This window comes from Pteropus alecto, unplaced genomic scaffold (genome assembly GCF_000325575.1).
Source record: "Pteropus alecto unplaced genomic scaffold, ASM32557v1 scaffold189, whole genome shotgun sequence".
Classification (NCBI taxonomy): Eukaryota; Metazoa; Chordata; class Mammalia; order Chiroptera; family Pteropodidae; genus Pteropus; species Pteropus alecto.
The window spans coordinates 2,032,668-2,045,450 of NW_006442117.1; the positions used below are offsets into that span (position 1 = coordinate 2,032,668).

The 12,783-nt window shown below is 52.4% G+C and overlaps 1 protein-coding gene and 1 non-coding gene across 2 annotated transcripts in view; both read right to left on the minus strand.

Moving 5' to 3' along the window:
- The window catches only part of TARBP1 (TAR (HIV-1) RNA binding protein 1), a 59,436-nt gene that overhangs the window by 14,738 nt on the left and 31,915 nt on the right, over positions 1 to 12,783 (minus strand). The window contains exons 14-22 of the mRNA XM_025039071.1: positions 11,048 to 11,209; positions 8,969 to 9,144; positions 8,368 to 8,629; positions 7,972 to 8,166; positions 6,466 to 6,656; positions 6,212 to 6,283; positions 4,651 to 4,771; positions 3,304 to 3,414; positions 996 to 1,145 (exon numbers count right to left, since the gene is read on the minus strand). Of these exons, the coding sequence (XP_024894839.1) occupies positions 996 to 1,145; positions 3,304 to 3,414; positions 4,651 to 4,771; positions 6,212 to 6,283; positions 6,466 to 6,656; positions 7,972 to 8,166; positions 8,368 to 8,629; positions 8,969 to 9,144; positions 11,048 to 11,209 (1,440 nt within the window). The remainder of the gene's footprint in view (positions 1 to 995; positions 1,146 to 3,303; positions 3,415 to 4,650; positions 4,772 to 6,211; positions 6,284 to 6,465; positions 6,657 to 7,971; positions 8,167 to 8,367; positions 8,630 to 8,968; positions 9,145 to 11,047; positions 11,210 to 12,783) is intronic.
- TRNAV-CAC lies at positions 5,363 to 5,434 on the minus strand. Its single transcript has one exon. It is a non-coding gene; the product is annotated as a tRNA-Val (tRNA).

Sequence of the window (12,783 nt, forward strand, 5' to 3'; positions counted from 1 at the left end):
GGCGCAGGGTGGGGGGGCGGGGGGGCTCTGCCAGCCGCGGGGGGGCTAGCGTGGCGGGAAGAAAGCGTTTGGGGCTGCACATGACACCCCTGTCCTCATCCACATCCTCTGCAGTTTCTGAAAGTGCCACGGGCCACAGGGGATCCAGGCGAGCCAGGGAGGAGGGGGACGGTCCCTCGCTCCCGAAGTTTAACAGTAACGGATGGAGGAGGAGTCGACGGAGTGAGGGAAGAACTGAGCAAAGCCCCGAAAGGAAATACGGACGCCGACCCGGGGAGAAGTGAGAGACCAGCACTGTTTCCCCTGAAACGCGGAGGGAGCGCGAGCCACTGGCAGGGAGGGGCTCCCGAACGTGACGCGGCATCTCGGAGAGGACTTTAAAAGGCCTCGATGAAAAGCTACGTAAGAGTGTTCAACCGGACGCTGTTTCTGATAAGCAGCTGACGGTGCCGGTGGACGGGAAAGGTCCAGGCAGCACCGACTCCTTACAAATGGTTTCCGGGCACCAGAAACGCTGAGGAGACAGGAGTGGGGGTGAGGGTGGAGGTGGGGGCGCGGACGAAGCAAGAACGGGCTGAACGGACTGACGTCCGCTTTCGCTGGGCGACCGGGGTCCCCGCTAGTCTCCGTACTTCGGTTATGTTTGAAATTGCCCGACTCAAAACTTCTTTAGAACGTAAGGAACGCACTCAATTCTGCATTATCATTTCTAAGAACAAAGACGCCGAGGTAACTCAGCCTGCAGCAGGCTCGGCGGCGGAGCGTTTCCACCTTCGCTTCGTGGGACAGAAGACTCCACGGGAAACGGTGGGACACACGACGGGCGGGGGGGTCTCTGTCTCCTAAGTAGTTCATCTTGCAGAACAGCACAGGAGGTCGGCCCCCCGGGGACAGGGCCACCAACGGCCAACACAGTTATTAAGGTGAAACGCACCCCCAGCAGAACCCGAGTCTCTCCCTAATTAAAAAGAAAACGAAAAATCTCCTTTACTTACGTCAGAAAAACAATCCCAGAACTTCGGAAGAAACTGAGGGAATTTATGAAGAATCAGTATAATAATCCATTCTATGTAATATTTTACGGATGCTTGATTATTGATGAAACCAGCCTGGAAAATCTTGTCGATAATTCTATTCAAGAAATTCTGAGAAAAAAAGAAGTTCACAAGTTAAACTGTTTGTTGCTATGGTTATTAATTTTTTAACTCATGTTTCGTCACATATAATGCACACATGACACCGAGTGTAAGGGACACGAGGCGTTGATCCAATGCGTTTACGTGTCATGATTTCCTAAGTGCCACTGTGGCGGTCACTTACTATCACGTCACGTTAATTAGCGTTTCTTTTGTGATGGGAACGATTAAGATCTAGTCTCTTAACAGCTTTGAAAATGGCTACTAGATTTAATTTTAAAAATAGTCGCCACTTTTGTAACTTTTATTGTAAGTAATGACTGAATCTACAATTCTCTAAACAAAACCTTAAAAACTGCTGACTGAAGTATAATGAGGTACTTCACATTGTACCTGGACATCAATTCTGTGAGAAATGTTATTACTGTATTTTTACAGGGAAAGGAAAAGGTTCAGAAAAGTTAAATAACCACCTCGAAGCCACACACCTAGGAAGTGGGAGGATTCAGATCAAGACGCGCCAAGAAGCCCAGGGCTCAAACCTTGGACCGAGGATGCCGAGTCAGCAGGAGGCGGAGGGGAGGGGAGGGGGTCACCCCTCCACCCTGGATGCTCACCCCTCTGCCCACCCAGCACTTCTGCGGACGCCCCGAACTCAAAACCGCCCTCCCTCGCCCCACCCTTCTCTTCAAACTGCATTTGAGTAACTGAGCGTATCTAAGTAGCATATAAAAAACAAAAACAATATTTTTATGTGCTTTCCAAGCACATAAAGACTTACTACGTATACTTCTTTATTTTAAAGAAGAATTTGCCTCGACAGAATTTCTAATTGGCAGAGGAGGAGCAGAAAAGCTCGTTTTAAGCCCGAGACAGTGCTGAGTGGGGCGTGAATTTAGGCTCAACTTCATCTCCGACTCCGCCTGCCCAAGCTGTGAAGTGCGGCGCCCCACATGTAAAACGGGGTACCGTGGCCACGGAAGACGGTCACAAAGGTCAACGCAACCCTGACAGGCAGCAGCTCAGACTCCCTAGCGATGTGCTGTCCCCACGTCGGACGCCGTGGCTCCTTCTCCCTTCCAGGACCCCGCCTGCTGGGACACCCCGCTGTCACCCCCTCTCTGCAGCCTCCTCGTGCCAAAGAAAAAATGCTCTCGGCAACCTAGCGAAACAGCTGTACAGTGTGTCTTTTAAAATACATTTTTATGTTCAAAGAAGTAGAACACACAGTATTTTAAAGATCAAATATCCTTAAAAGGCGCCTGATGAAAACCAGTGCCCACCACACTGCTCCCCAGAAGGGACCCCCACATTCATCCAAACGATTCATTCGGATATGCTCAGACTCTCACGGGTACAGAAACGTTTCTCTCACAGATACAAGGCTTCATTAAATTGTATTTAAAAAAAAAAAAGAGGTCGCGTTTTAAAAACCCTCTCAAACATTTAAAAGAGGGTGGGGAGGCGATGCCTCCGAAACCGCTTCTACGAACAGCGAGACATACACCACCTTCTCACGATGACGACCTGTTTCCGAACAGGAACGTTAAGCAAAGAAAATCAGAGAAATCCGAGTCCGCGCGCCGTCCCCGCCTCCTCGGGGAAGGGAAAAAGCAGCTGCGCACGAGACTCTGGCGAGAGACCGCGGCCCCTGCTTAGCCGGGTCACGTGGCCACACTATGCGTGCGACGAAGGGCCAGGAAACCCGCCGTGGGAACGACAATGCCGCCCTAAACGATGCCGTCAAGTCAGGGTGTGAGTACAGACGGTTCAGACCGGTAACACTCCCAAGTAGCTTCGTTGTGGAAAATTAGGCATTAACACATTTACATTTTTCTAATCAAAATTAGGCATTAACATATTTATATTTACATTTTTCTAATCAAATGACTTTAAACAGTTAAAATATGACATTGAAATATTGAAAGAAAAAAATATTCAATGGGGCCATGTAAACCAGTTTCTAGTTTATTTCTACAATCCCAAATTGCCTTAGCATTCTTTCCGTTTTAAAAATAGTTCTGAATAACTTCAGTATTAAGAACTGAAGTATAAACTTTAAGCAGATTACTTCTCTCGATTTTAAAATAGCGCATGACAGTTTCTACTGAGCAGTTGATTCATCTGAAAGCGTGATGCTTAAAGGTACAAATATAATAAACATTACCTGATCAAATCTGGGGAAAAGTACAAGCAGAACCTGCCATATCCGGTTTTTCACTCTGTGTTGTTGAGAATTCACGTAGTATCGAGTTCTAGACTTGGCCACTGATTCGTCCTGGAGGGTGGATCAACATTCATTACCCACTGAATTTGTAATTAATGAAAACAAAACCAATGATAACTTCAAACTGAGAAGGTTTGAACGGGGCACAGGAGCCTCTTTTCCTCCAAAAGGCAGAAAGGAGGATAAGACATTTTACTTTCCTTTCAAAATAATGTGCAGTTGCTTTTGTTTATCTGCTTTTAAAATCAGAAAAAGGACCATAAAACCATATTCGGTACAAAAAGTCTTTGCAGGGTACTTCCATTCCTTGGGGGCCAGTTAAGGGGGAGACACGGAGTCACAGGGTGGAGGAGATGGAGGCATCTGACGTGTATTTCAAGGTGTCCAACACGGGCACTCATTTCATGCCATGTTGTCTAAGTCTGGAATAACGGCATCTGCGGTCTGAGAAGCACCACAGGAGACGGACGGGGCAGCGCCAGCGCCGCACGGGACCAGACGGCAGCAGAGAGGCTCCTACGTGAGCAGGCAGCGCACGTGCTCACATTCTAGCCAAGGGAGCACCCCGCCCCTTTAAACCCTACTCCTCCTTCAGGAAACCAGTAAGGCACTGCTTCCTCTGAGACGTCGCCCCTGCCGCCAGCACTGCGGAGGAGATTTTTGTATATAAAAAAAAAAATATCTCCTAGTTTTATATAATAAAGCCGACGGACGTGTGATGAACGCTGAGTTCCAATACGCGGGTTCTATGGCCATCGGCTCCATCCCAGCGTCCGAACCAGAGGGCAGGAAGCAGACCACGCCGTCCAGCGCGGCCTCAGATGCAGAAGTGAGCGTGATATTTGATTTTACCCCTTTTTCTCTTCTCGGAGAACAAGCCCATTGTTCAGACAGTGTAATGTTCATTTAGAAATGATTTTGTAGACTCAAAAAAATCAATTCTTTGCATTACACCACTTTACAAATTTTTACCCTTTTATATATTTCTTACACAAAACAACGTATGGATCTGTCACCCACTCTAAACATAATTGGTCTTGACTGACACTCAGAAATATGAAGTGAAGTTTAGAAAGCTCGGGGAAAACATTATTATTCTCTAAAACCAACCCTGAGTTAGACGATTACGAACCAAGATGTAGCTAAAAATACAGAACATAAGCCTCATGTTTTTCTTGATAAAAAATATTTAGGAATGCATATTCTGTCAACATAGAGTAAATGTTGGATTTTGACTTGTTAACGATACAAAAACGGAGACACTTAAGTAAAATAGAGCATATTTACTTTATCTAATAGCTTGACTGCAAGATCTTCCATAAACGACTTGTGGGACATATCTGAGTCATCTAATAAACACAGGAATTTGACAGCACAAATTCTGACGTAGTGGTCCTCTCTTTTAGTACTAAAAAATGTAAAATGATGGAGTATGTTAATACATTGTCAAAACAGAAAAATACCTCAAATATTAGTTTCAAAACACCTTAACAAACATCACAACTTCCTGGCCTTCTACAGTTAAGTGGGGCCACCCTTAATGACGCACTTTTTAATTCAGGACAGACCCGGTGAGCACGAATTCACCCAGACTCCTGGAAAACTAGGCACGCACGGCTGATCCTGGGGCAGTAATGTCTCAGCTGTGGACGAAACGGACCACATGTGGCTCAGGCAGCCATTCCCCAGGGCAGGCCCCGGACAGCTCCGTCTGCTCAGGGGCCAGGACTGGCACCCAGGCCTCGGCGGCTCTTCCTGCTTTGAGCACCTGTCCCCTCCGTGGGGGGCCGACTCAGGAAGCGCCATGCGCATTATCAGTGCCCAGAGGTGAAAGGGTAAATTAAGTGACTTTTTTTTAAATTATTATTATTTATGCCTACAGCACCTGGTCTTCCTAGGTGGTCTCCCATCCCAAGTACTAGCCAGGCCTGACCCTGCTTAGCTTCCAAGATCAGACATCAGGCTCGTTCAGGGTGGCACAGCCATAGACCATGGACCGTGGCTCCACTGGGCGCGAACCCAGGACCTTCTGCGTGTGAAGCAGACATGCTCACCGCTACACTATGGAACCATGTCCAAGTGACGCTGTTAATGAATGTTTCCAGAGTTCGTTATAACTGTGACAACATAAATAACTGTCACTTTAACAACAAAACATCTGTCTAGTAGAAATCAAAGTCATTTTGGAACCATCAACTGAAGAAGTTTACTTTTGTTGCTACACTAAACCAGCCAAGAAAAAGATTAAAACACGTATATATGTAATGAACAGTGGCAGATAAAACACAGCCATGATACTTAGTGAATATATCATTCATCTTCTTTATAAATACTTACACAGATTTTTTAAAACAATGTTTATAAAGCAGAACTATTAAAAAGCTATTTCATAAGCTCTAAAAAGCCTTAATTCAAAGATAAAAATAGTCTTATACCCTGGAAGTCAAAATTTTAGGGCCTGTTCAAAGAGTGATTTTTTTTTTTGTGAGCACACTGACTTGGTAAATGATGAATTTTAGCTAAAAATGAACAAAATGTGTGTGCTCATGATCACCCCTCCACTCCCCCTGCCAAAGAAAAGAGGGACAGGAGTTTTATGTTCTCCCTAGTCATTTGCTTATGTTGGACTTTGCACTACAAAATTTTTAAAGTTCATCAAATTTTAGGAAATAGTGACAATCTGAAAAAAATTAGCAAGGGAATATAATTTCTAACCCACTTTTGAAGGCTCATTATCTTATAACATATCAGTAGTAAACATCCATTAAACAGACAGAATGTCTCTCATATAACGTTAAATCTTGAATATTCCACTAATGCCAAGTTGTAAAAAAGCCCCTCTACTTACTTTTCAATAACAACATTTGCTGCACAATCATGTCCAAGATTTTCTACGAAGGTCTGTACGTCCTGAATGAGTCTTTCCATAAAAAACATTTGACAAAGAACAACAGGTTTTAGACAGAAAAAAAAGAACTAAAGCCCCAAATTTAAAGTTAATACTTTTATCTTCTTCTAACTGAAAGCTTCAAAATAAAAGACAGTTCTACACACACAGGTACGTAGAGATGTCACCAGAGTCTGAAATGACGGCATCTTTACCTTTGATCACGCCTAAACACAGTTCCGAAGATGCAAGCCTCAAGGACAAGTTCGCTGTAATTTTTAGCGTTTGCCAAAGATCCTCGGGACACACTTGAAGCAGGAACAATCCAAGACTGGCAGCAATAACTTATCAGTGTATTGAAGACACCAGTTTTTATAGCAGACATTTCAATCATCTGGTACATAATCTGGAATGAAATGGTTGTCACAACCTTTGACCAATTTAAAAAAAAAAAAAAACAAGTTGGTGTTGCTAAAACTGTTCCGTAAACAGCTTCAGATGATAATTTCAACATAACCATGAAGTCTAAAAAGTTAAAAAATGCTTCATCGTTAGGATTCTGCAAAGTGATCAATAATCACAAAATGCAAAGTTTTCATTACTCAGCAACAGGAAAATCTTCCTGATGGTGACACGCGCGCCCAGAACTCTCCAAGAGAAACCGCTGCCCGAGAGGAATGAAGGGAAGACGGCGCCTCACCCTGGCCGCTGTTTCCTTTGCCCTGTCCCCGCCTCCTTCCCCAGTGGCCTCCCCTTCCCTGGGCGGCAGAGACCCCGGCCTCTGAGTGTGTGCGGGCGGCAGGACGGAGGGGCGCCCCCTCCAGACGAGGGCTCACGGGGACTCCTCGGCCTGCTCCGTCCCCGCGCGCTGTGCTCCCCACTGTGGACCCCACTGTGGACCAGTGGTTATAGACGGAAGCGCCTCCAGAAGCCAGGACCCGTGCTCGGCTGACACGCAGAGTGCTTCTCACACAGGAACATCAACAGCACGAACGCAACGGCGCATCCCCGACGTCACGCAGAAGGCGCAGGAACGGAACGGCCGTGGACCGCAGCAGAGGAGCGGCAGGCCCCCCGCCGGCCAGCTCCTACTCAGTGCCCGGTGACCGCTGCCCCTCAGGGTGACGGTGCTGCCCGGTGACCGCCATCAGGCAGGGGTGACAGGTGACCGCCGCCAGGCAGGGGTGACAGGTGACTGCCGTCAGGTAGCGATTACCATTGTTGCCAGATCATCCAATTTTCCAAGATTTTCATGCAAATTTTCCAATTCTTAAAAGCTGGCAACTAATTAAAACTTTGATATTACACGAACCAAGTACGACATGCTCGTCGTTCGCGGGCCACCTCCACTCCGACAGCTGAGATTTTCTCGTTCTTACCCGTGACACTGAAGGACGTTCAAAATATTTACTGACTGGATGAACAACAGCAGGTCTGATAAGTAGTTACGAACGTAACCCTCTTCTCCATGTGTCACAGGTCACGAGTTAAAAAGAAAACCTCTTTTCATCTGAGTAGTCAAACTCACAGAGACGAAGTGGAACGGGGGGCTAAGGGGGCACGTTAAGGGGTACAGCGTTTCAGTCCCCAAGATGACAGAGCTCTGGAGACGGGTCACGACAGCGACACACTCAGCGCCACTGAAGCGCACACCTGGAACTGGTTACGATGGTAAGCTCTACGTTATGTGCTTTTTTACCCCGATTAAAAAAAAAAGTTACCTCTTTTATTTTGAGATATGCTCGGCCTTGGATTTTTGCAGCAATGGTAAGAACTTTGGCATCAAAAACAAACTGAACGAAAGCTTTTAAATTAGACCAGAATATCAGCTGAGTGTTGCTTAGAGAAGTGTTGCTTATGATTTTCCACGCTGTGTCGAAAGCCTCTATGCAGAGCGACTCGGAGGAGGCCAGGAGCTGGCAGGAGAGAGGGACAGAAATCGTCAGTCAAGTTCAGGCACTGACTTCCACCCCTGCCCGCTCCCTCCTTTTCCCGAAAGGCCCACACACTGGTTGCTTTTGTCCCCTCGGACGTGGCTTTAGCTCAACGGCCAGCAGAGCCTGACGTCTGCGAACGCCCCTTCCGGTCACCGACATCCACGGCTCCTGGGGCCTCACCTTGGGAACCAGGGTTTTCATGCAGCGGAGCACAGGCAACACATGCGGGGCGGGCAGCACGCTGAGGGCGTCCAGCGCGCACTGCAGGGTCCTCCCCGGCCTCTGAACGGCCGGCAGCTCAGGGTCCAGCAGCGCGCCCTCCGAGGCCGGAATGAGGGCGTGGTATTTCTTCAGCCGGAAAGAGAGGCAGACCCACTGGTCGTGAATATACTGTGCGACGACCTTGCCCCATCCTTGGGAAGAGGAGGACTCTTCAGAAACACTGGAACGAGAACCAGAGTCACTGCCCCGCCGTCCCTGAGTCTGTCACCTGCTCTGCACGCTGCCCGCCCCCTCACCCAGGAGGTGCTGCGGCCACTGTGAGTGTCCTGTGTACCGGACGCACGGAAATCACGGGGCCTCCACGTGCTGGCCGCCCGAGGACAGGCCCTCTCTCTCTCGCTTTGAACGATTCGCTCAAAACTAAGCAGCAGGTGCCCGGCTGCCCAGCTGAGACGCACGACACAGTGACCACGACGCCCGACGGGCGCCCCTTCTGCACCGGCAGGCGGCCCCTGGCTGCCTCTAGGAAGGGCGAGCACGGACCCCGGCGAGGACGCACCTGCTCCGGGGCTTCTGCAGCGTCCGGCTGAGCGGGAGGGAGGCGAGGAAGCTCTCGGCGGGGCCGGCGTCCAGGGCGTCCTGCGCGCGCTCCGGCTGCCGGGCAGTGGCCTCGCATACCGTGGCCAGGGCGGCCATACTGACCACCATCTGAATCTGCCTCCCGAGGGTCGGCTCCTGCGGAGGGGACGGGCGGCGTCACCCCCACGGTCTAGCCCCGGCCTGATCGCCCGTCCGGGTTGGGGTTCTGTGCCTCCCCCCGCCCCCGCCTGGTCCCATGCAGCAGGGTGTCCCAGGCAGCGGACGTAGGGTGGCGATAACAACCCAGCGACACAGACCGAGGCGGCGGTGCGCTCCCCGCGTCCGGCAGGCGGGCCCGCACCCCTGTGGCCCAGGAGCCTCGGCCTTCGCCTCAGACGCACGTCCACCTCCTGCCCCCTCCTCCGGGGTCTCGCTGTAACTGCGGGGCCGAAGGTGCTTCTAATAAAGGCTCCGGGGACAGATAGAAGTAACTCCTCAATCAGCTGCACGTTGCTTTTGGAGGTGACACGGCACAGCCGTCAAGAGCGGCACCCAGGAGCCACACGGCCGAGGTCTGACTCCCACTCTGCACGCAGGGCCAGCGTGCTGTGGACACACTGCGCCTGGACATTGTCCCCTGCGAGGCGGGGGCAGTCGCAGAGCCGCTGGACTCTTCCACAGGGTCACTGCGAAGATGAGACAAACGGGGCAAACACGCGCAGTGCCTGGGACGCCTGTGGGCAGGACTCTCACGAGGTGGTGGCACTAGAGAGGCCAGCGCCATGTCCCCAGGCTGCCAGCCAGCAACACCTCCACCGGAGGGAGCTCTCTGCTGCCCGTGCCACACCTTCCCTCACGCCTCTCAGTAAATCGAGTGTCTCTGCAAGTAAATGTCACGCGGCCACACCGCCAACACACAGAACAGAATTCAGTGCTGCTTCTGGGCCGGTGTGTCCTGTCGACCGTCATGGAACTCAGTGACCAGCCAGCCTCAAAGGACTACGGCACGGTTCATGGTTCCGGCCCACGTCCAAAACTCACAGTGTCCTGTCCCGCCGCTGATGTGCTGATTTGTACGAGACAGGACGCCGAAATATTAATCGGTCCTCTATCTTTTTTTAGGACAGTTCTTGAAAACTACTTTAAAAATTAGGTTATTGAAGCAATCGAGTAGCTTCACTGTCTTAATTAGCAGCCCAGACCGCTAATTATTGCTCAGCTTAGCTTAGCCTTATTAAACACTCACCACATGTGAAGTGGAAATGGCTCGCACTTACGGAGGACTTTCTACGTGCCAGCCGCTGCTGAGCTGCCTTTGGTTCTCACGTACGCCCTTAACGCTCATTCTGTAGGTGCAGTACATGAGGCGCAGAGCGGGCAAGTACTTTCCCCAAGGTCGCACAGCTAGCGAAGATAAAGCCGGGGTTCACACCCAGGAAGCCCCCACTCGAAAGCCCGTGCTCGCAACCAGGCTCTGGGATCCAGCGGGGAAGACACGGAAATCACTCGAAAATCCAGCAGATGCGGGAACAGCGTAACGAAGCCATAAGGAGCGGCAGGAAAACGGGGTGGGGGGGCAGATCCAGGAAGGCCTCCAGGGAGATGCGTTTGAGCTGGGCCACGACACAGGTGTGCACGGGAGGCGGACATTCTCAGGGAAGGACGAGACAGGACGAAAGCCTGCGGGGGAGGCTGTGACATGTGACACGGCCTGTGAAACTGTACACGGTGGCCCAGAGCGACTGGAGCCCGTGGGCACGGCGGTGGACGACTCCGGAGGGCTCCGGACACCAGGTGGACAAACGTAGCGCGGTGACACGCCCCCCTACGGTGTGAGCAGACCCGTGCGGATCCGCGGCGGGCGCCCACGTCCCCTCCTGTCACATACCAAACCAGCTGTGACAGGAGTCCCGTCCTCATCAAACGCTGTGCACAGAAGGCTATTTTAGACACTGGCTTTCAGCAGACGCTTTTTATATCAAAACGCCGCATGATGAGGAAACGTGTTTGCCACGTGGGCCTCGTCTAGCGTGACCACGAGCCTGGACCACAGGGTTACCTGTCCCCCGTCCGTGTCCTGAAGGTGCCGAATGGATGCGTTCCTCAGGGGACGGAGAATTCTCCAGAGGCCGGTGACGCCCTCCCAGGCCCCCTCCCCGTGCAGACGCGTCAGCTCGGTGAAGACCGTCAGGTACAGGCGGCAGCGGTCCAAGTCCGAGACCTAAGGCAGACGACAGAACACTCAGCAGCAGAGTCCGCGGTTTCACAAAACTCTGGGAGTTGGGACAGGAAACAGATGCGTTTACTTAAGTGTATTAAACAAGACAATGGTGAGAGAGGCCGTTGTGCCAGTGCGGCCGGGACTTCCGTCTGTCCACGGCGAGTCTGTCCTCTGCCCACCTGCAGCACCGACCGGCCGAGCCCCCGGAGGCCGAAACTACGTCCTCCCCTCCAAGGACCACGGCGAACACGCCGCACACAGTGCCCGTCGTCCCCTCCGCCTGTGCCAGGCCGGCTATGACGCTCCATTCTCACAAGGACGGGGACTGTCCCGTCTCCTGACACCACACTAAGTTTCAGAGAGGTGACCCAGCATGTCGCGGCCGGTGAGGAGAGCTGAGAGCACGTGCGCTGAATGCACGGGCGCCGAGCGGCAGTGTGCAGTGTCCGGCCGTGACCGTCACTGCCGTGCCGGTCACAGCGCCCTCGGAAGCCCATGGCCACAGGGAGCAAGCTTCACTAGCTCCGCCCCGTCTGACTGAGCAGCCACGACGTGCCAGGCACTAGGGCAGTGCAGACAGAGGTGACAACTGCAGACCTGGTGATCGATTGGGAGTGAGGGACAAAGGTGCCAGCTATCTAAGCTTTGGGCTTGAGACCCGGGCTGGGTGGCGGGGCCGTCACAGAGGGGGAGCCCCGAGGAGCCCCTGTGGGGTGACAAGGGGTCAACCCCGAGCATCAACGGCAACTGGCTGAACGGACGAGGAGCGCGGTGCAGCCTGCGGAGGGGACAGACGGGACGGCCGCTGCAGCTGGGGACGCGCGTGAGGTCACCAAGACGGGAGAGGAGGAGCCGGCCAAGCCTGAGCCCTACTCACGGCTACAGGCGAGGACGGACATTCAGAGGACAGTGAGAGCGATGGCCAGAGAGACGGGAGGACCAGGAGAGGTCGGCGTCACCGAAGCTAAAGCGGGCGGTGCTTAAGGGGGAGCAGTGTCCAGTGGGAACGAGGAGTCAAGAAAAACACGGTGTGTGCCACTGCACTGTGACAAAGAAGTCACTGACGGCTTCAGAGAGCCACCTGACGCGGGAGGACACCGGGCGGGGACCGGAGGGGTCTGCGCACAGGTCAGCTCACAGCAGGGGTGCGGTGCCGGGGGGGGGGGACATGGAACCGAGAGCTTGTCTACGGTGAGGGACGCCGCAAGCCGTCTCCACACCCGGAAAGAACCCAGGAGAAAGGAGAGGCTGACAGCATGAGGGGGCCCGACAGCGTGGAGCCCCGAGAAGATGTTAGAGGCCAAGCCGCCTCGACTCCACCGTGACAGGACAGGGCGCTGACCGGTGCGCGGACGCCCCACAGTCCCAGGCGGGTCCAGTCTGGTGGCCAGTGCCTCCTCTGAGGAGAAAGCGGAGACCACAGTGTCCCGAGGCCCCCTGCACAGGGGGGTGACAGTTCGCCTCTCAGACTCGGTGGCCTCGTGTGGCAGCTTGACACCGGCCTGGACACTGAGATCCACTGCAAATGGGCTTCCTTCCCAGAGAGCCACTCAGGCAAGGGGGACGGGGGGGTG